A 22,980-nucleotide genomic window follows, 5' to 3' on the forward strand; every position below is an offset into this window, starting at 1 on the left:
CTTTAAACCACCCATCCCCCTGGCTTTAAACCATCCATCTTGAGCTCAGTTTCAATTCTCCAGCTGGTGGTACAGAAGCCCCAGAGGCCAGTACCTCCTGCAACAACTCTGAGCTTGAGGCCAGGGCCATGACAGTTAGAGATGCAGGTACTGACTGACTACAAAACAGTGGTTTGTGGCAATCCTGTGATGCCGTCCAGTTTCTTTTGTGCACTCAACCACCACGCCAGTCCAACAACCACTGCATAGTCTTCACAATTCAGTCTCCACTTCCACCCCTCACACTGTAACTCACACTGCCTTTTACCTGGAAAAAATCTGCAGAAATTGCTGGTGTCTCCTTCCAGTCAGCTAACATCACTTATCTGATGGGGGACACTACTGCTGATGCTCTGCCCCCGGAAGCTACCATGTTGTACATGGCAGAAAAGGGAGTGTCAGAAGGTTACCTTAGACAAGGTGCAGTGTTCCTTTTCCTTGCACTATAATTCCAAAGTGGTGTTGCAAGAATGTGCATCTTTCTTGGAAATGAATTGCAAGTGCACAATAATTATGAGCCACTCTAAAAAAAAGAAGGGGAAAAAAAGGTCTTCCACCCCCCCAAAAAACATTTGTATTTGGCCCTTGCTAGCAAATTTACAGTTCTAGCTGAGGAGGACAGGGTGGAATTTGCCAGACCTAATAATTATAGCTACTGTATTCAGTTCAAGCTGCATATGACACTCAGTTGTGTGGATCTTTACATTATCTGTTTAATAAAATTAAAGTGTTTGCGAACCAGAAGATAAGTGAGAGGAAAGGAGATGTGTAACTTTCCCCCCTCTTGTCATTTGTCATTGATTCTGGTCCTGGACCTTGGCTTTAATTAAGTTCTGGGAGACTTCCTTTACCCATCTCCCTTTTTTTGCAATAGCAATGAAATAGAAGTATGGATATTATTTGGGCACTTCCAATGCATGCTTATTGGTTTCATGGAGATTCTTCTCTCTACTAATTGCCATGAATACAAAATAGTCCATAGCAGTTCTGTTTTTATTAATCCAAAGTAAATTGGCTTAACTTTATGTACATGACTGTTTTGAAAGGGAGAACTTGTTCTGTTGCTATTTTTACAAAAAATCTTTAAGAAGTTAGATAGGGTCTCCCCCCCCCCTTGTTGCTTTTCTGATTAATCATCCTGTGCTGTGCATGGTACTTTAGTGCATACAGTGGTCCACAACGCACGTAACGCTTACCACAAGGAAGTCATTGAAATTGGCATTGCTACTGTGTGAGTGACCCCTGTGGGGAACTGTAACATGTGCTCTGACTAGTGGCAAGGTGAAAACAGCTGGGTGCGCACAAACAGATCACTCCATGGGGAATACTCCATGTGGCTTCTTTAAAAGGAGCCACAGCACAGCTGCTTATTCTGTGTGATCAGGCTTGAGAGTGAGTGAGCGTAATAATGGGGCAGCTTATCTGAGGTGCCTGCTCAGCATTTGTCCCTATTGATTCCTTATTGCAAATGCCGGGAGTTTAAATTGGCTGCTGGAGCTATCCCCTGCACATTTCTGCTACAATGCTAACCGTGAGCATGCGCAGCACCAGTCCTCAACTGGCTGTGGAGGGGGGGGGGGAGAGGAGTACCACATCGCGGTCTTCTAGCTCCGAGCTGCCAGTTCCTGGTTGCCAAGCAGTTATTGTTTCTGTGACGATTGCGGAGGCTGTTGCTAATTGAAGAAGCCTTCTCAGCATCCTCCTTTCTCCTCTTTCGCTCTCCTCATTTAAATTTTAGAGGCAGAAAGAACAGAGGAAGAGAGAAGGGGGTAGAGATTAAGGGTGGTATATATTTTGGCGGTATTAAATTTTTAATTGGGAAGGAGAAGAGAGCCGCTCTCTCAGCTGGTGATTAAGTGATGGGCTAGTTACTCATCTGTATTCCTTTAGCTTTTGTGACTCGAAACACTTGCACAGTTGAACGCACACACGCACACACATTCTCTCTCTCTCTTTCTCTCTTTCTCATGCACGCACACTCAAGCAACCACATACACACAGACCTGTGAAATCCTGTTTGCCACTGCAGTGGGCACAAGTAGGTGAACATGACAACAGCTAAGGAGCAAAGTGCTTCAGGGAAATCAGTCCAGCAACAAGAACAGGTAATGCTGTTGACTTTCTTTTGAGCAGCGTAGAGATTTGTATGCCTCTTGGTTTGTTTGTTTGCTTGCTTGCTAGCTTTTCATTTATGGCAGAGGGTGACTAGTGTTTCTATACAAGTCATCAAGCCAGTGCTGTTTTCTACTTATTCTGTTATGTGCCTATTCTCTATAAATACGTGTGTGTGTGTGTGTGTGTGTATTAATATGATGCCTCTAGCCCCATGTTATGTGTAGAGCAGGAGCATTTTGTGCAGGACCTTACTGGGTATTTTGTGTTTAACTGTACACTGCCAGGCGGGACAAAGGGTGGGGAGAGGGTCTCTTCCTGTTAGAATCAACCCAGTTCTGCATCTGCAGCTTGCTAACAAGGGTAGACATCCTAACTACTTTATTTCTCCTTTCCCCAAGTTGTGCCTGGACTAACGAAAGCATTTTCCATGCATTCCTTGTACCTGTAAAACCACCACCTAGCATTGTTGTTTCTGTTCAAGAATGAAGTGTGAGCAACTATAGAGATACCCTGTTCCAATCATGGTCCAAATTTAATTAAGCTTTTCTTAATGGGAAATCACAGACTATTTAAGCCATCCTGAACCCCTACCTACATTCTATATTTGTCTTCATACACTCAGCAGGACTGCCACATCCCCACTCCCTGGCTTCTCATGTATAGTGATACAGCAACCCTGACAAACTGGAATTTAGCAGGTGAAGCTTCTCCTTCCTTCCCTTTGCTATTTAGCTTCATGCCAGCTGTTTAATTTGTGTGTGCCTGGGCCGTTGTTAAATGCACAGGAGAAAGGCCAGTTGAAGAAGAAGAAGAAGAAGTCGTCAGACCTAAGAATCGCCTCCATATACTTGTACCAGCAGATGGATGATTGTTTTTTCTGGTCCACTTCATAAAATGAGTATTTCTCAGCTTGACTTATTGACTCAATTGAAACAACTTTCACTGCTGGTAAAGCAACAGCCACTTCATTGGTCCTGAGTAATAGGCAAGGATAAGGATAGCTGACATATAGGAAAAGACACCTGAGATGCAGCTGAATGTTGCAAACATTTCAGAGGGGGCTTCTGTACAGAAGCAGAACAGAGTAGAGTTTCCTCTCCTCCCCCAATAAGCCCTGCCATCCCTCACTGTGTTCACATGTAGCACAGTCTCCACTGGAAACTGAAGGATTAACCCATCTGTTCCAGGTTTCACATTCTTACATTTTCACTGACCGTGTTCAGATGTAAGGCATAAACCATGGTTTAGCACCAAGATGCTGGAACCTGCAGCCTTCCAGACGTTCTTGGACTTCCATGAGCCTAGTCCACCCTCCCAAGATTTTGCATGCTCCCCCTACCCTCTCCTGTGCAGCTGCAAAGGGATCAGAAGCGTCCATTTCCATTTTAGGTTAACCACAGTTTGACCTGTCATCCAAAGTCTGAACTGTGGTTATCTTTAATTACAGTTTGTTGAAATAAGCCAGCTTCAGAAACTGTGGCTTGAAGTTGGCTTGCTTCAATTAATCAGCATTAAGATTAAGCCACACTTTGTCTGGGTTCACAAATTGCAGTTAATTTAAAATGGGAGTCTAAGTTTACAAACTCTTCCTTGAGGCTGCACTGCAGGAGGTGTCGGGGGGGGGGGCGCATGAGCCCCAGGCTCATTGCAGTTCACTCTTGTAATGTTAAAACATAGTTTAGGGTTACGTCTGAACCAGCACTTTGTCACTGAGATTACAATGCTGCTTTAGTCATTGACTAGGATAGCACAGGGGACCAATTAAAATAGATCTCCCCAGACACAAATTAATTCTTAACATAGTTTTCTTCCGGTGATATGCTGAGATTTGCAATCTTTTCTTTTCTTCTCTCTCACTCTCTCTCTCTCTCCCTCAAATGCATATGTCTGTATTTGAAGGTACGCTGGAAAAGCAGATGGTTGGATCCTCATTAGGTGCAGTGCAATCAGAAATAGCACACAAGGACCTGACTTTTCAGGGTGACATTTTGTTGAAGCAAAAAGCTTTATCAGCTTTTCTGCTTTAGTGGGAAGCAATCCTCCTCCACCATCCCTGTCGCACTTTTGTTTCTCTGAAATTCCACCTTTCATTTAAACAAACAAAAAAACTTTCATTGACTTTTTTGCTCTCTTTTAAAATATTGTTTCTTTGTACAACAGGCTTGCTGTTAGATCAAGTGTGCTGAAAATCTTGAAATTAAGATTATTATTTTTGTCAACAACAGACAAAAGGCCTTGGACTGTGAGGTTTTGTTTTGTTTTTGTTTTGCAACATTTCTTTAACCTCCTGCTGCTTAATGGACCCTCTCTCCTACTGCTAAAAGCTTTGTGAATAAGCTGCCACCTAAAGTGACTCAAATGAAATAACATTTGCATCATTCATGGACTTTGCCTGTGTGCCCTTCACTTTAGATTTAGCCTCATTTCTGTTATACACGCTGAAGAATTCTGTGTCTGTGCAAAGCTTCCATATGCTAACAGGAAGCAGGAGTTGGTCCAATCCTTGAGATCGCTCATCCTGTTTCCATGGCAGTGAAATGGTGTGTAGGCCTTCTTCTGAGAGTTCTGGTTTAAGAAATAGGCAGCCAACCCCCGCTCCTTTATGTAAGTTGCTGTTCTTATATAAAGGAAGCTAGTCTCTCTATATTTCTAAACAGACCAAAAACTGTATTTCTGTAAGGGCGGATCTGCCACGACTCATTCCCAGACTCAGACTGCAACCCTGTGCATTATTTTAATGTCTCACATTTTATTATTATTTTTTATATTTTGCTGGAAGCCGTCCAAAGTAGCTGGGGAAACCCAGCCAGATGGGTGGGGTATAAACAATTAAATTGTTGCTGTTGTTGTTGTTGCTGCTGCTTTACTTGGAAGTCCTATTGAAATCATTGAGATTTACTTCCAAGTAAACATGGATGGGATTTGGATGGAAAAGAGAGATGTTGTTGAAATTCTTAAATGAAAACTGTTTGCTGAGCAACTGAGAAACTGTACTGTAATGTTCCAAGTAAAAGTACTGATAGTTATACTCTCTCAGCTATGATGTTACTGTCACATCATTATGTCAAACAAACATACAAATAAACTAAGCATTAGCCCTTGGTAAGAGTTGAGAGCCCCATTTCCCAGTATTCACATCTTCTTTTTGGGATATTCCCCCTTCATGAAAAAAAGCAAAGATTAAAAAAAAATATTTTGAATGGTATTATACTTTAGAAGTCATTTGTAGTGGTCTACAGTTCAATGTTTTCATGTGGATTTGTGCTTGTGTGTGCATATGTGATGGGGGGGTAGATCTAGTATTAAAGAAATGGCACTCTCCCCTTACATAGAAATTAATTGAGAAGAAATTGCCTGTCATGCAATGGAAGTACTGATGTAACTGTGCTGAAGATTATGCCTACTTTAGAAGCCCCTGTTACTGTCATATAAGACATTGTGAGCATTTCCCTTTTTGCATTCCCCATCATGCCATTACTTTTGGACTAAGGCATTACAGTTAGCTAAAGTATAATTGGGTTTTCTGCAATACAAAAAGGAAACTAAAAATGGCCAGTAAGTAGCGCCAAGGGGGTGGTGTGATTATATTGTCCTTCTTAATTCTCCAAATGCTTTTGCATAAAAACCCTTGATCTGTCTTAGTAGTTAAACATGAGGGTATGCATTGAAATGTAAAGATCTGGAGCTTCAGCTCCAGATGACTCAGACCACTAGTTTAATTAAACATGCCTGATAGTTTAAACCGTTGCTGATCTGCAGTTTTCTTGTTCTTAACTTGGGCAGAACATTAAGAGGCCCGCAACCCCATTGTTTGGTCACGCAAAGCCCTCTCTATACGACAGTCACCCAAGTGAAATCAGTAGGGCTTACACAAGTGTAAGTGGCCTTGGAATTTAGAGGTGAATGTCTCATCATGCTGCATGCAAAGCAGATTGCATTGCAGGAAAAATATGAGGAATACACTGAAAGCAGAGTTTCCTTCCTCCGGACTCAGGACTTTGGAAGGGATGGCATTTTCCACTCCATTTTTCAGTAACCCGTAGAATTTATCTTTTGCACAACACATGAACTACGCAGACCTGCTGTCCATAAAAGAAAATGTATTTCAGTTGTCAATGTATGTTCCCTGGACTCCACGGGTTGGCCGGTGGTGAATGTCAACTTGGTTAAGACATAATGTGTAACCATGGTTAGCTGAAGGTGAAAGCAAAGGCTGACATAATGTGTAACCATGGTTAGCTGAAGGTGAAAGCAAAAGCAAAATGACTGTGCTGGAGAAGCGTGGTGGGGAGTGCAGAAGTCTCATGCACATGACTGTCATAGCATGTCCAAGATAAGGAAGGCACCCATCTAGTTAACTCTTTGTTGGCAAGAGAAACACTTACAGCAGCTTCCATAATGCTCTGGATACATGCACTTCTAGCCTCTAGGCATTGGTCCACAGGTCTGAGCCCTATGGAGTAGTTGCAGCAATGGAGGGGGCTCCCCTCCTCTGGCTTATGTACCCCCCTCTGACTTCTCCTGCACGGAAGTCATTGCTGCTCTTCCATTTTCAAGCCCCTCCTGGTTCTAGGAGACAGTCGGGTGTTGGAAGTTTCGGAATCTACTGACCCATCCCCAACCTGACCCATCCCTTCTTCCTCCCCCACATCCTGCACCCCTTCCTCTGCCTTGGTCTGCCCTGACTCTGCCTCCTTCCCTGGCTCTTGCTTTGTGGGTGTCATGACACCCCTTAATCTCTGGTCCCGTCTCCTGGGTCAGCTCCCTGATCTCCTGCCTCTGCCACACACTCTGTCAATGACAGTGACTAACTATAGTTTAGTATTATGTGCAAACTAGGCCAGTGAGTTTAAAAACCCACATTCTGAAAAGCAGAAACCAAAAGAGGGCACAAATTTGCATAACATTTGCATATTTTGATTTATACATATAGATGCAAATTTAGACACAATTGCTGTACACCTTACCAAAATGGAAAATATTGTGACCAGGTGATATGTGTGCCCGCTTACTCCGGGTGACTATTGATGGGCAACTTCAAGGAACTTGTAGCTCTCCCTTACAGTTCTTTATCCCTAAATCTAAGTTGGCCCAGACAGCCCTTCAAATAGAGGACTGTAAAGCAGAATTGTGGCCACCTAAATCCACAGGCCCTGACAAAAAAAAAAAAAAAGGAAGGAAGGAAGGAAGGAAGGAAGGAAGGAAGGAAGGAAGGAAGCAAGCCTTGGTGACATAATTTCTGCAAACCATAGTGACATGTATTTTCATTTATTGTGTTGAATTTCCAGTTTCTGCAAACCATAGTGACACCTGTAAAGACTACATACTGATCATGCCTTTGTTAGGAACATTGGTTGCTAATTGCCCAGAATAATTAGCTGATGGGAACTAATTAGGAGAGTCTTGATACAAGGAGATTTCTATCAGGGTGTGCAGAAGGAAGAGCAATTTGGAAGAAGCAAGCACAGAGAGATAGAGAGCTATAAGTAATCAGGACACATCTTTGGGTGCAGGGCTTCTCTCTGGGATACCTGATATAAAGTAATACATCGGCTGCCTGGTAGGAGTGTCGGATGTGTGTCTTCCCTTATGCTCTGCTTAAACATTTGCAAATGTTACAAAAATGCCTTAGGTCTCCAGTGTTCACTAGTCCAAAGGAAGCCAAAATTCATTGCAAGTCCCTCTGACAATTGTGGAAATGGGGGACATGCAACACATCCCTGAAATCTACACAATCATAATGAGTCCTTCTCACTGAAGGCATGCCCTCCAACATTTCTCTGATGAAAATAGGGATGTCCCATTCCAAAATGATAATTTTACTATTTATACCTCACACATCTTACTGGATTGCTCCAGCCACTCTGGACAGCTTCCAACATATATAAAGAGATAATAAAACATTAAATGTTAAACAAAAACAGCCTTACCTTTACAGGATTGCCTTCAGGCGGCTAAGGGGTTGGATAACTCCATACCCTCCAACATTTCACCAATGAAAATAGGGGCATCCTAAGGAAAAGTGGGGCATTCCGGGATGAAATCAGAAACTGGGGTGGTTTCTCTAAATCAGGGATGTCCCTGGAAAATAGGGACACTTGGAGGGTCTGGGAAGTTCTGGCCTAGGGTTGTGTCTAGGCCTCTATGGGGCTTTTTAGTTGAATGACTGTGAAGGGAGAGAATCCTGCTGCCGGAATACAGTGAACCTTCCAAGAAGTTAAATTGTGGAATGGATTTGGGGAGTGTCTCCTGCTGGTCAAACCAAACTGCAGTTGAAAGTAGGTAGGATGCACCATGTCTTGTGGATTTCAGGAAGGTGAAGCCACTGTATGCCCTTTCTGTAAACTGTGTAGCTTGCAGTAAGTATTGGCTGATCACTTTATTTTAATCCCTTGCACTGTCACAGATTATGCTTACTGGGGCATATTTACTATTTTTCTTCAACAGTTTGAGAGCATCCTTGCATTTGAGCAAGCAGGGAGGCAGCTGTTAACTTTGTATATACCCTTAGGAGTTCAGCTAGTAGTACCCTTCTTTTTTAAAAAAAAGAAAACAAAAAGCAGTGTACTGCAAAGATTAGCACTGTTTATGTAGAATAAATAAAAAAAAACTGGTCGCTTCATCCCATATGCTCTAAGCAGGCGGCAGCCAAAGTCATTTTGCTACCCTGAGCAGCTGTACGGCTTGTTACATATATTTGCAGTTCCACAGATAAACTCTGAATCACAACTTTTTGGTCGCTTTGTGCTTTGTTGGCACCTTTAAACATATTGCCGTCCCAAGCAATTGCTTGGGTTACTTCTGCCAGATGGGCCTGGTTCTAAGGCAGCAATATACGCATGTCCCCTTTTTCCAGCAAGGCTAACTGAACTGTATAAAAGTCTTAAGTAGAAGGCTATGCGAAATTGGTGCTTGTTGGTTTTTGTTCCTACCTTCTAATTGCCCATATTAGAGTTCAGGTTAAACAAACAGAGGAATGGAAGACAGCTACATATCTCTCCCTCTTCCCCAGTATGGTAGAAAAAGTGAGATTTAAATTACTATCCTTCTTAACAAAGAACATTTCTTGTCTTTGTGGTAACAGAATAAAGCCACATGAAGTGGCAAGGCTGCGTGCCGAAAGTAGGGTTGCCATATATCCAAAGGTGAAAATCTGGACACCGACACAAAAGTTATTGAGCTTTTCTTTGGCAAAGTTGTTGAGCTTTTTCTGAAAAATCCCATACAAGAGAAATGTTTTAAAGCTATTTTTAAAGGAAAATTGCCAAAACCAATCAACACTTCTGATATGGATTGCCATATGCCCGAGTTTCCTTAGACATTTTATCCTATTTTTGAAAAATCTGACACCATTTTTTATGATCCTGGCTATGTCCGGGAAATTCCAGATGTATGGCAGCCCTAGAAAAGCCAGAGGAACTCGGAGCATGCATTGCAGTGGGTTACAATAACCAACTTATTCATTTGTTCCCTGAAAAACTGCAGAGGCTATGCATCTAGCAAAAGCATGTGACAGTCCTTTCAGTACAATAATGCATCCAATGAAATGGGTTGCATTTTGGGATGGCCACACACACAAAATAAGTCCCTGTATCACAGTGCATGTTTTTTTTGTACATGACCAGAGTTTTATGGAAGGAGGCAGCGAAAACTGTGACTCCCCTCACCTACAGTTTCAAGTGGTATACCAAGGAATTTAGCATCATTTTTGCTGAATCACTGAGAGACCAAGGAAAAGCTGGTTTAGAGTCAGGTGAGGTAGGTGGCCCAGAAGGATTGCTAAGTCAGTGTCTCTACTCCTGACAGCTTACGATCTCAGGGCTCCTATTGAATATTGCCTTGAATCCGAGGCTGTCCTCTCCCAGAGGTGAGTCCCTTCCTATGAGTACCAAGTTTCTTTGCCAAACCCACATCCCACTTTTGGCTCTGTTTTAATGTAGTTATGAAACAGAGAGGTGAATGTCCTTCTGGAGATGTTGACATTCAGAAGGGAAGAGGGGGAGAAAAAGGCAACATTGCAAACTGCCCATAATATGTACAAAAAATTAGAAAAAAAATCAGTGTTGAGGAAAGCAGAGTCTAAATGTGATTTTTAGTGGCGGGAGGGTTGCATATTCCTTAGTTTTTGGTGCTCTCTTGACTTTGCCACTTGGTCAAGAAACATTTCTCGCCATTCCCTGAATTGATAGAGCTCCTTTGACAACCAAGCCTTTAGAGTCACGGGCCAGTCCTGTGGAACATCCTGCCATTAGAGTTCCAGCAGGCACCTTCAGTGCCAACATTTAAATGCTTGCTGGAAACTTTTCTGCCAGGCCTATGCAGGCAATTAAGAGTGCATCATCCACAAATGGCCTACTGGTGCTTGTTTTTAATTCCTTTGGTTTTAACTTGCTTTTAACTTTTTATGGTTTTGCTGTATGGTTTTATGTTTTCATATTGTTGTAAACCGCTGTGATATATTTTAATGATACAGCATTATAGAAATATTTTTGTACCTAAATAATTAAACTACTGTTGACTACTCAAGTTTATGTAGCTCGGTGAGAACTGACAAGGATAAGACACTCATTCTATTTTTCCTATTCCTGCACAGGGCTGTGTGAAGTTAAGGATAGGCCAGTGCAAGGCCATAAATAGTGATGCTGCACCTTTGAAAACATCCTATCTTTCTGCTCTCGTGGCCCGACATATCACTGCCCACCACCTTCAATCATCTCTCACTTTGACCTTCTCCTTTCGTATAACTCCACTCTTTTTCAACTGCTGCTCTTTGTGCCTCACGCTTTCTCCCACAACATCTCTCTTCCTCAGCTCAGAAGTAAGCCCACTTCTTCTGTGAAACCTTTAGTCTTGATGGGAAGAGGCTGTAGTGGAGAACAGGTGGGAAGACAAAGGGATAATCATCTCATCTCACCTGTGATTCTCACTGCAAGTGGCTTCCTATGCTAACATGAGCATCATAAGGCAAACACAGGGCTGGGAGCAATACATTGTATCCCAACTCTAGAGCAGACCAAGTGAAATTAACGGGCCAAAGCTAGCAATGTGTTTCCTTTGTAATGTGTGCTTGCACCCTTAGTCCTCCTCCTAAACGAAATCTAAGGACACAACAACTGCACTTATTCACATTCATCCCTTGACTTTGTGGGAAATTCTAGTCAAACACGACTAGCAATCTTACGACTAGTTAATCCATTGAGGGATTAAGATCATAGATCTGTACTTCCAGACTCAGCTACAAGTCACAGCCCCTCACCTCCTGGAAGGAATGAAGTTAAATTTCCTCCTTTGTTCTCTGTCACCATGTGAACTCACCAAAATAGGACTCGACTGAGCTTCCTCACCACAAGCTCAGCCTGCATGCTTAGAGTTATTCCATTGCATTCCATGACAAAAGGGAGTATGCAGTTTACCAGATGATTTATTGTTGATATAGTTCTGCAGAGATACCATAATGAATGTAGAGTTGAGTGTGAATGCATGCTGTGCTTATTACACACAGCCCATAGCATAGCTTTAATTTTGCATAATCCCTGACTTGTAACTATCTCTCATCTCTTCCAATAATATTTTGCTTCAGAATCACTGTTTATTAATATGCAAACTATGTATTTAATTGATAAAAATGCATTAACAAAACATTTATTGGATAAAGAAAACTTCTAATAGTAGATAGGAGTACTTTTTCTGAATATCAGATGGTGATTTATTAGTAAGATATAAAGCCAAGGTTTGTTTATAATTATCAATTCAAATTAAATATATTTATATATTAGCTAGCTACCTCAATAATAGGCAACATACAGCAATTTCTGTTCTCATCCTGAAGCAAAGTTCTTAACCTGAGGTACTATTTCTGGGTTAGTGGAGTCTGTAACCTGAAGCGTATGTAACCTGAAGCGTATGTAACCCGAGGTACCACTGTAGAAGCCAACTGGAGTAGCAGTTGAATCCTACTTCAACATTTGTGATGGGGCAGCATTGCTCACCACATCTGAGGGCAGGGGCGGGGCTAAAGGGCAGGTCACATGGCACACCCATAGCTCTGTCCTCCCACACATCCACCACCACCGTGTGCCTCCCCCCATCCACTGCCTGAGGCAGTCACCTCATTTTGCCTAACAGTAGGGGTGGACCTGTCTGTATTACTGGAATTCACATTGCAGTCTCCTTCAGAAAAAACTATTACGCTATTAGAAAATCAGGTCTTCCTTTTCACTCTAGTGCGGTTAATGAAAAAGTTCAACATGCTGTCATTTCTTAGAATGATGATCTTCTGAAAGTAAAGGCTTAGAGATTAATCTTGACAAAGCTTAATCAGTACAAGATTCAGGAGAATTACGTCTGTTTCTTTCCTGTGGTCTTTTCCTCTTAAGGTGTAATGCAAGGTTTTACACAGCCAGCCTTTCGGGTTGCATTTCTTTACAGTGGCAAGTTTTATTGTACCATGTGCACAGTGGCAGCAAGGTGGGAGGGGGAAGAAAAACAAGTCATGAATTTGCAAGGAATAAAATCCAAGGAGAAATTGACTGAAATATCCTCTGAAAGTATTTAGCACATAAGGCTTGTCCATTAGTAAAATGTTTATTGATTAATGGACCTTTCCTGACTTTCACTGTAGGAAAGGTCGTGCATTTCTCAGCTCACCATTATTGTTTGAACACTCAGCAGCCTCTCAGAAACACTGGTTGTCATTAAAAAGTACAGTATTTATTTAGCCATCTTATATTGGCAAATATGCATATTAACTTCAGTGTCACTTAAAGGCAATAAATAAGCACATAGTCAGCATGCTTAGTGGTGCTTGTTTTATAAGCCCATGAATCAAATACTGGATAAAAGTATTTGCAGGAAGTAAATATCTAGAATAAAGACTGATGCATTCGTTAGTTCTGATCATAGATGTTTCCAGGTAAGAGGAAAAAGTCTTTCAAAGGTAGTTGCTGCTCAAAATATCTATCTATCCGCTATCTATGATCAGACAACCATGTTAAAGGAGATCAGTTGTTTTGTGTTCTTAGAATTCTGCAGAACAATTCTGTGCATGTTCACTCATAAGTCCCACTGTGGTGATTATTTCAAAATATGTTTGAATACAGACTGCAATCTTGGGTTTGAATTGATTGAGGAATCAGAAAATCAACAATAGCAGGCAAGGCACCCTCAGAGACAATTTGCCCACCATTTCCAATCATCAGCCGGAGAGCGCTTCTTGAAGATAAGGATTGTGAACAACTGAAGTAGATGAGACCTTGCATATCTCTGAACTAAGTCATATATCCTTGGGCCAGCTAGAAACAAAGCTTTCCTCAACCTGCTGGCTTCCAGATATTTTGGGCTAAAACTTTCAGCAGCCCTAGTCAGTACAACCATGTTAACTGGGACTTAGGAGAGCTGCCTAAAATATCTGGCAGACACCAGGTTGGGGAAATCCATTCTACAGTTTCAAATACCAAAGCAAACTCAGTTTTTATTCTAATGGTGAAAATGATTTAGTACTTTGAGAAATCCAAAGATGGATTTGGGGTAAGTGCATGCTGTCTCTGTGCTTTTAAGTAGTCATAGAAGTGAAAACAAATAAGACACAATTTAATGTGAGAACAAGATCCAAACTCTGGTTTTACAACTTCATTGGTGGAGGGATCTATAGATGTGAACTGCAAACACTTTCTTTTTATCACTGGCAGTTGCACACTCATTCATAAAGCCACAGGGCTGAAAATATGAAATGTTTCAGGACAGAACTGTTATCCCCTTCCTCTCTCATAACTCTGTAGAACTCATGGACATCCAGTGAAGTTGAATGTTGGAAGATTTAGGACAGGAAAAGACACTTTTTCATGCAGTGCACAGTTGAACTATGGAACTTGCTTCCATATGAGACAATGAGGACCACCAACCTGGATGGCTTTAAAAGGATTAGACAAATTCATGGAGGAGAGGGCTATCAGGAGAGCCAGTGTGGTGTAGTGGTTAAGAGCGGTGGACTCATAATCTGGTGAACCGGGTTCACGTCTCCACTCCTCCACATGCAGCTGCTGGGTGACCTTGGGCCAGTCACACGTCTCTGAAGTCTCTCAGCCCCACTCACCTCACAGAGTGTTTGTTGTGGGGGAGGAAGGGAAAGGAGAATGTTAGTCGCTTTGAGACTCCTTCGGGTAGTGAGAAAGTGGGATATCCACATTAAAAGAAAATGTTATGAAAATGGTATATAGATGGTATATGACACCAGTAAAATTAGCAAAAATGTACAAAACTTGTAATAAATGCTGGAAATGTAAAGAGAAAGAAGGTACATTTATGCATATGTGGTGGGAATGTAAGAAGGTAAAGGGGTTCTGGGAGATGATATATAATGAATTAAAGAAAATGCTGAAATATAGCTTTGTTAAGAAACCAGAAACCTTTTTGCTGGGAATAACAAGAATGGATATAAATAAGAGGGACTGTAAACTTTTTCAGTACGCAATAACAGCAGCGAGAACATTGATGGCTCAAAAATGGAAACAAGAAGAAGTACCGACTTTGGAAGAATGGAGAACAAAATTAACAGACTATGCAGAACTGGACAAACTAACTGGGAAAATTAGATTCCAAAGGGACCACAAGTTTTTTGAGGACTGGGGAAAATTTACAGAATATTTGAAAACTGTATGTGAGGAATACACAACGCTAGTGTGTTTTAAAGAAGCTTTGTGAAAATATAAGGAATATTGCAAGAATGTAAATGAGGACAGAAATATTGTATTTAAAGGCAATACTAAAATTTAAGGAATGTGAAGATAGAAATTGAACTACGAATGATTGTCAGAGAAGTTGAGGGAGGTCCAAAAAGTTAAAATATGTGATGTGGAAATTTGTATGACTGGAGTTTTTATGGAAAAATTTAATAAAACATTTTTTTAAAAAAAAGAGAAAGTGGGATATCAAATCCAAACTCTTCTTCATCAATGGCTGGTAGCCATAATAGCTGTGTTCTGCCTCCACATTTGTAATTCTTCTGAATATTAGTTTCTGGAAACCACAGGAGGGGAGAGTGCTTTTGTGCTCAATTCCTGCTTGCAGGTTTCCCACAGACATCTGCTTGGCCACCATGAGAACAGAATGCTTGACTAGATAGGCCATTGGCCTGATCCAGCAGCCCTTCTTATGTTCTTATCTGCTAAACAGACAGGAGCAAGAAACTGTGTGTCACGGTTCTTAAATTCCAGTTCAGCCAATTCCTATCACTATGGAGCATAAGAGTCAGAATCCTGTTGATTGCTTGGTTTCTTTTCCAACATGCCTTTATTTACTTTATCAAATTTACAAAAAAAAGGGGGGGAAACCCCCACAAAACCTTCTCTGTCCAAATGCTTGAAACTGGTGTAGTTCTGCAAGATCAGTAATAACACCAAGTAACATCACCCATCTAGAAATGATACCAGATGAGGATAGAAACACACCACAGACATTGCGAAGGTAGGGGTAGACCTGCACCCAGGGTATATTTAGAAATATTTCTGTAAAAGTTCTGCTTAAGAGCAGAAATACTGTATTTTTTGCCCCATAGGACGCACCGGCCCAAGGACGCACCAAGTTTTTTTGGGGGGGGAAATAAAGGGGAAAAATTTTATTCCCCCCCCCAGGCGCTTGTGGGGCCAGCAGCGGGGAGAAGCGCTCTTCTCCCCGCCGCCCGCCTGCAGACCAGATCCGGGGACAGCGGGAAGATGCGCTGTGCCTCCCAGCTGTCCCCGGAGCTTGCGGGGCTGGCGGCAGGGAGAAGCACGCATCTCCCCGCCGTCAGCCTCCAAACCACATCGGGAGACAGCAGGATGGCGGCGTTCCGCCTCCCCGCTGTCCCCCGACCTTGTGGGGCTGGTGCTGCGGCTCTCCTGAAGCCTGGAGAGCGAGAGGGGTCGGTGCGCACCGACCCCTCTCGCTCTCTAGGCTTCAGCGAAAGCCTGCATTCGCCCCATAGAACGCACACACATTTCCCCTTCATTTTTGGAGGGGAAAAGGTGCATCCTATAGGGCGAAAAATATGGTACCCTTATACTTGGTGGCAGAGAACTAACAATGGTAAGTTCCAGAATACTATATTTTCTGTTAGAACTTTCAAGACACAAGGTGGAAGGGTGTGTGCGTGTGTTAAAACACCTTCTGTGAACAGGCTTCTTCTACTAAGAATCTAGTGCAATATGAACTACTATCTCTGACCTGAATAACTCAGAGGTGTGGAATGGGCTGGTTATCCTGCTGCCTCTTGAAGATTCGTAAAGCAGGGAAACCACTAGGGACCTACTAAAATAATATTCAAATATTTGGCTGAATGTTTCAGTGTGCATGCCTGATACACACATAGAGGCTGGTGCTGCCCTAAATATCCCTAAATATCCCTAAATGCTAGACTATTGAAAAAAAATGGCAGTTGTTTTGCAAATATTGGAGTCATCCCTTAGTGCTCTTACAGGGTGCACCTTAAATGTCACACCCAGTCCTGGCCAATGTTAAGAAGCTGTCAGTCTGGATGGGCCATTGTTTGTGTCCCACTGCAGATGCTCTCCATGTGTGGCTGTAATGTATCAGATGGTGTGCAAGGATTTTGATGTTTAATAATGCAGGGGAAAGCAATGTATGTGCATAGGGCAATGTGCAGCACAAGCTGCTATCGGATGGAAGTGGCAGCTGGATAGGTTACACACCAGAGAGTTAGGTTCCCCTTTTGCTTTACCAGCTCAGACAAACTGGAATTGTAAATATTTCATGCAATGTGGGACAAGGGCAGAATGTTCCAGTTTATTAACTGTGGGGTGACAAGCCTGCCATGCTGAATCCTGAACATTTTGGCTTTTGCTGCAAGAGAACATGCTTGTTTCTTTCAGCTCATATTTGTGGCATTTTCTCATATTGATTTTTTAAAAAAAATATGTTTGCTTATAGGAGTTTTAGTGGAGGAAAGGAATAAATTTGTTCCAAGTGTGTTAGCAAATCTGTGGGTAGTTTTATCCCTTCCCTTCCCTGGTGACTTCCAACAACTTTTCTGTTATTTGTTTCCTACCAAAGCTACTTGATAGAATAGATGTGAGTGACCTTGCTGTGCTTATATTGCTGCTCAACATTTTGCCCATAGTATATCATTTTATTCAAATGCCTGACTGCTAAATTAACAATAAACTAAACCTATATTTCATTATTTTTGATTACTTTGAGAGTTTCTAGTCAATATCTTTACATTTTAATACCCCTGCCAAAAATAGGATTAAATATGGCTTCAATTAATTTTAGGGATTAATAATAATCCTAACTTGACCATTGCAATTGATTTAAGAAATGTTCACATTCTGTTTTACATGTCTGAAGAGCCAAAGATGAATGTAGGAACAGAAAAAGGATGTGACTTTGCAAGGTCCTTTCAGCAATCTGTTATAATCTTCCAGTATACAGTATATTTGCAACCCATGGAGATTTGGTATCCATGGAGATACCCAAATTTAAGTGGCATATCCATTCAAGGTATAGTTTACTTTGCTGCTGCAAAGGACCGAGTAGGTATTATCAGAGAGACAGTGCTACTACCAGTCTCTTGTTGTTATTATCTATTCATCCTTGTGACATCTAACAACACCCGAGTGATATGAGATATAACATCATTGCGCTGGGCATCTCCCCGACCCTTCTTCCACCAGCTAGCCCAAAACAGGTTATTTGTATTAGAAGTTGAAGAAGAGAGTGGGGAGGGAGAAAGAAATATCTTGGCCCTAATGCAATTCCTGTACTACTGCAGATCCAGAGGTCAGCTGCAAAGTGATTGAATAAACGTGCCACCCTACATTATCAATCAGCCATCAGTCAATTTGAGTTTATGCAGTCTACAGACAATAAATACAGTATTGGGTTATCAAAAACCAAAGCACAGCAGAATAATATCCATGCACAGATATTGTGCCTTTTAAAATAAGAATGCAACAGAACACAAGAACAATCAGAAACAGTTTTTAAAAATACACACAATATTGACTCTGATAACTCATTGTCACTTTAATAACTGTGGCCTAGTTTTGATGGCTACAAGTGAGGAATTTGGCTATATTTTCTTGACATCTCAGAGCTGCAGTTTTCCATTAAAACTGAAACAAGGAATTCATCCAAGTTCACCAAGTGTAGAGAAAGTACTGGGGCTGTAAAATGGGGTCTTACATCCTTATAAAACATACAGTATAGGAGAATATGGACTGATATGTAGACAGGCCAATTGTTGTTCTGTGCTGCATAGAACAGGTCTTCAGACATGATGGCACATAAGAATTAGGTTTTAGGCATCATCTTTTGGTTCTCTAGTACCAAGCAGGAATTGTGGGAGATGCTGTCAATTTATTATTATTTAAAAAAAATATATAAAGTGGCTTCAGAGCAGTGGCGTAGCGTGGGTTGTCAGCACCCGGGGCAAGGCAAGTGATTTGCGCCCCCTAACCCATGGATTTGCGCCCCCTAACCTGTGGATTTGCGCCCCCTAACCCTAACCCCCAGATGTTGCGCCCAGATGTTGTGCCCGGTGTCACTGTCTGCTGGGCATATGTGGGCTCAGTTCAGATTATGTGTGGCTTGCAAAGATCAGGGCATCTAGTCATCAGAAAGGCTTTATGCAGATGCACCTCTAGACCAACAAATTCCAGTTCAAGGAATGAAAATATCTGACCGCAGGAAGCAAGCTGAGCATTTCAGCATTGAGTCTTTTTGCTGCCCTCCAGAGAGTTGACAGTGGCATGAAACAGGCATTGTTGCCATTGGTGTTGCTATATATTCCTTCCTTGATCCTCTCAGCTAAACAATATTTTGCAGTGCTTCAAAAACATACAAAATCTTTTTGAACAGAGAAAACAGTGGAACAAAAGAATCAAGTGTGTTCAGCATGGGTAATGATGTCCACCTCACACGACTTTTAGCTGTCTGCACAACTAAAGCCTGCCTCCAGGGTCCAGGCTTTGTGATGCTAAAGATCTGGGTTCAGTTTCCCACTATAACATAATGTAACCCTTTTGTGTTTAAAAAAGAGCGAGAGCGAGAGCGCAGCAGTACAACATAGGTTAACCTCTAGTACAAACGTGCAACTTTCCCAAAAGCCAGCGACCTTTATTCTGTCGTGATTTGCAGAATATGGAATGCTGAAGTTCCCATTATAATTCAAAAGAAGAAAACTCACAGACGCATATGTAGATATCTGGAGTTTGGCCCAATTAGTTTCAAAAGCTGGGCAAGCGGGGGAGACACAAATAGCTGTGGGAAATGTAGATGGTAACAGGCAAGAAAAGATTGGCTGCAGAATCTTGATTTTAAAACAATAAATTAAAGCAGCCAAAATCAACTTGCACCTCAACTTCAGTGATAGGGAGCGAGGAATATGGTGTGCAGGCGTTGGGGGTGGGGTTGTCTGGGCAGCTCACACACTATTTCTTATTGACAGGGAAGAAAAAATCCAAAAGGGGGGGAAAACCCCACACTAATTAATCATTCCTTTCCTTAACCTTTACTATAAACTTATTGGTCTGACATTTGAATCCCAATGCTCAATGTTGATTTGCATAGAATACATTTAATATGAAGAAGGTTGTCCATTAACTAGATGGAAGATATTACTTCTGTCCCTTAGGTTTAGGGACCTTGGGGAGAGATTGCTTTGAACATTTTCGCATGCGCCTCTAAACAGCACGTTTGAGCCTCTGTTGCAGTTTTTGTGCCACGCAGGATAGAATGTGGAAGTGGCAGCGCAGGTACGTTTTAGCCCATTGCAAGGTTAACATTCACATTATAGATTGATTTAAGCACAAACCAGTGTAAGGTTCGTGTTTGAAAGCACTCTTGTTAGTATTTATATTGTGCCAATAAACCTCATGTTGCTTTACAGTGGGGGGTGGAGGAGAATAAGCAAAGCAGATGGGTCCCTTACTCGAGGGAAATGACACAAGTTTATAACGCTTTGCGGATTCATGGGAATTTTTTTGAAAATGTAATAGGGGAAAAGGTTGAACAGTAAGAAACTTGAAATACCATCCAGAAGAACAGCTTGATGTTCTTCACTTCTCTTGATTTCTAACTAGGAATTATAATAGGTCTTTTATTCCAGTGTATCTGGAGCATCGTAAGAGCACATCCACTGTCTTCCATGGGCTGGATTACTGCAGTGCGCTCTGTGTGGAGCTTCCCTTGAAGTTGGTCCAGAAACTGCAACTAGTGCAAAATGCTCATGGGGCACGATACCATGGCCATGTTACGCCACTGCTAAAAGAATTGAACTCGCTGCCAGTTAGCTACTGGACTAAGTTCAATGTTCTGGTTCTGATGTATAACAACCTATACAGCTTGGGAATGGGATAACTGAAAGATTGTCTCACCTCTTCCATACACTGTGTTCTGAGATAGAATGCCTGCATTTGAATGGCCCAGAAAATGTTGTGCCTTCATTTTTGAACTACTCTTTGGGCATGAACCACAAGTGGGAGAAGTTCCAGCCCAGATGTTCCCACAGTCTAATCCTGCATCTTATTGCTCTGTCCCCAAGGTAGGCTTCCTGTACCAGCTGCATATGGTTCCATAAGCACCAGTGATTATGGTTGCTAATCCTCATGCATGTATACATCAGGTGATCAAACTGGCTGCCCAGGAGTTAGTGTAATCACTTCAACCCACTGACAATATTTTTATGGTATTGAGGTATGACTTTTACAGTTCACACTGTAAATACATTGTACATACCATGTTAAACTTCTTTTTATTTACCATTCTCCTGAAGACAGTAAGTAAATTAATCAGCTCACCTGCCCTTCAGCCCATGGCAGATTCCTGGTGAGGACCATTATTAATTAATTAATTAATTAATTAATTATACCCCACCCATCCAGCTGGGTTTCCCTAGCCACTCTGGGCGGCTCCCAACAGATTAAAAATAGAATAAAACATCAAATATTAAAAACTTCCTTAAACAGGGCTGCCATCAGATGTCCCTGGCCACTTTCCCAATCAAAAGTATACAATTTCACTTCATCAAGGGACTTAAGGGACTTCTGGCTGTGTGTGCAGGGCCTGGTGAGGTGTTACAGGAAATAGTTTCAACCCTACGTGTAGTCCTTAGAATGTTGTTTTAGCTTCCTATACTTCCCTGCTGCTGCTGAATTCATCACTTGGAACTGGGATGCTGGCTATTGCAGACACATTTCTTCAGAGGTGCACATGGGTCGACTTTCACAAGAGCCAAAGATAGACCCCAGAGCACAAAATTCAGCCAATTAATCTGCAGTGTACTTGAGCATTAGGAGTCATGCTTCTTGTAGAATCTGCTTCTGATGTGTGGCTGAATAAAGGAAGGATATCCAAAGAAGTCAAACGTTAACGAAGACAAAGGAAGTCTAGCCAACCTTTTTTATCAGCATTTATCAGCAGGCATGCATCAATGCATCCCATTCTCCGAGTGAAATTTGCAGATGGGCTTGTGCTTTATAACAGCTCATGACCTGAGTCCCTCAAAAGGGGAAGAATTGAGCTGGATACACTGTTCACCATTGTCTGCTCCCTGCTACGTGGGCTGTTCTTGCACCCCTGTTACGCACAATAAGAGTCATTTGACAGCAGGCTTCAGTATAAACCTTGCTTTTAGCCAAAGTCCTCTCCAAACAGCAAACTCAAGGCTAGATCATTATAAAAGACAATTTTTAATCCTAGGAACTAGGACTGCTTGGCATTCAGCGAGAAAGATAATGCCATTTAACCAGTAATTACATGTCAAGTCTCATCCAATGACCGGATTATTTAAAAAGCATCTACACTGGATACAGCAGAAGACACTTAGCCTAGCTATTAGTAAGAATGCTCTACTTTTAGTGGCATTGATTTCTTTACTTGTCTTGGTTTCAGTCCTGACTTACTTCCATTATTTACTAAGGGCTGCTTTCTTCTTCCATGGAGTAATGCAGATAGACCTGGGATATTCTTCCCTTCCAGGCTTGCATCAGATGGTGGGTAATTTTCTCTCATCATGTTTTTAATCCCTGTGTTTCAGTTGCCAGTCTATCTTAGGGTCCAGCCACACTTTCCCTTAAATCTGTACGTCATTGCCCAGTTTTCAGTTTGGTTCATGGCTGGGTGATTCCATTTGTGATTTTTGCCTCGGATTTTACTTGAGGAGAGACTCCTGAAACTCCATATTTTCCCATTCATTCTTCCTATAATCAGTCGTCCTCTTTTTGTGTTGTATCCAGCTTCAGCTTTGCCCACCTGTGGCAGAGAATCAGAAAACCAGAAAACTGAGGAGCTGGGACCCTTCCAATACGTATTATTAAAGACAACAACAAACCTGTAGTCATTGAGCCATTGTGATATATGATTGAGCTCTCATCTGGAAGTACCCTCACTCTGATGGGGCAAAAATCCAGCAAACCCCCCCCCCCCCAGTATTTCACAGATCACTAGAGAGTGATTCATCCTCACTCCATGGGCCATTCTGCCTTTACCTATTCCAGAAGACACTTTTACACTTGCTGCATATCATATTTCATTTATTCTGTGATACCCTGGCCTGGCCTGCTTTCTGAAACTATGCCATAATCTTTCTATTTCTTATGTTCGAAGGTTAGCCCCAGTTCTTATGTAGCAGAAACAGCACATAACTAACTGATGGCGGTGGTGGCAGTTGTGTGGAAAATCAGTAGTGGGAGGACAATGGAATGGAGTGTTCTGGAATTGGGCCTGGCTGCACTAAACAAGAACACTCAAGACTTCAGCATTTCATTACAAGCCCCACTCATTCCCTCTTTATCTCATGTCCAGGCTGTGAATGTTGCTGCTTACAACCTG

The 22,980-nt window shown here is 41.9% G+C and overlaps 1 protein-coding gene across 7 annotated transcripts in view; it reads left to right on the plus strand.

Annotated features, from left to right (window-relative positions):
* The window catches only part of DPP6 (dipeptidyl peptidase like 6), a 506,101-nt gene that overhangs the window by 269,699 nt on the left and 213,422 nt on the right, over positions 1 to 22,980 (plus strand). The window contains exon 1 of one of the 7 annotated variants that reach the window (XM_079946664.1): positions 1,633 to 2,144. The exons of the other annotated variants lie outside the window; for them this stretch is intronic. Within the exon in view, the coding sequence (XP_079802790.1) occupies positions 2,088 to 2,144 (57 nt within the window). The 5' untranslated portion in view covers positions 1,633 to 2,087. Of the gene's footprint in view, positions 1 to 1,632; positions 2,145 to 22,980 lie in introns of those variants that run through there. 7 annotated transcript variants of the gene reach the window in all.

This window comes from Podarcis cretensis (assembly GCF_951804945.1).
Source record: "Podarcis cretensis genome assembly, chromosome: 12".
Lineage (NCBI taxonomy): Eukaryota > Metazoa > Chordata > Lepidosauria > Squamata > Lacertidae > Podarcis > Podarcis cretensis.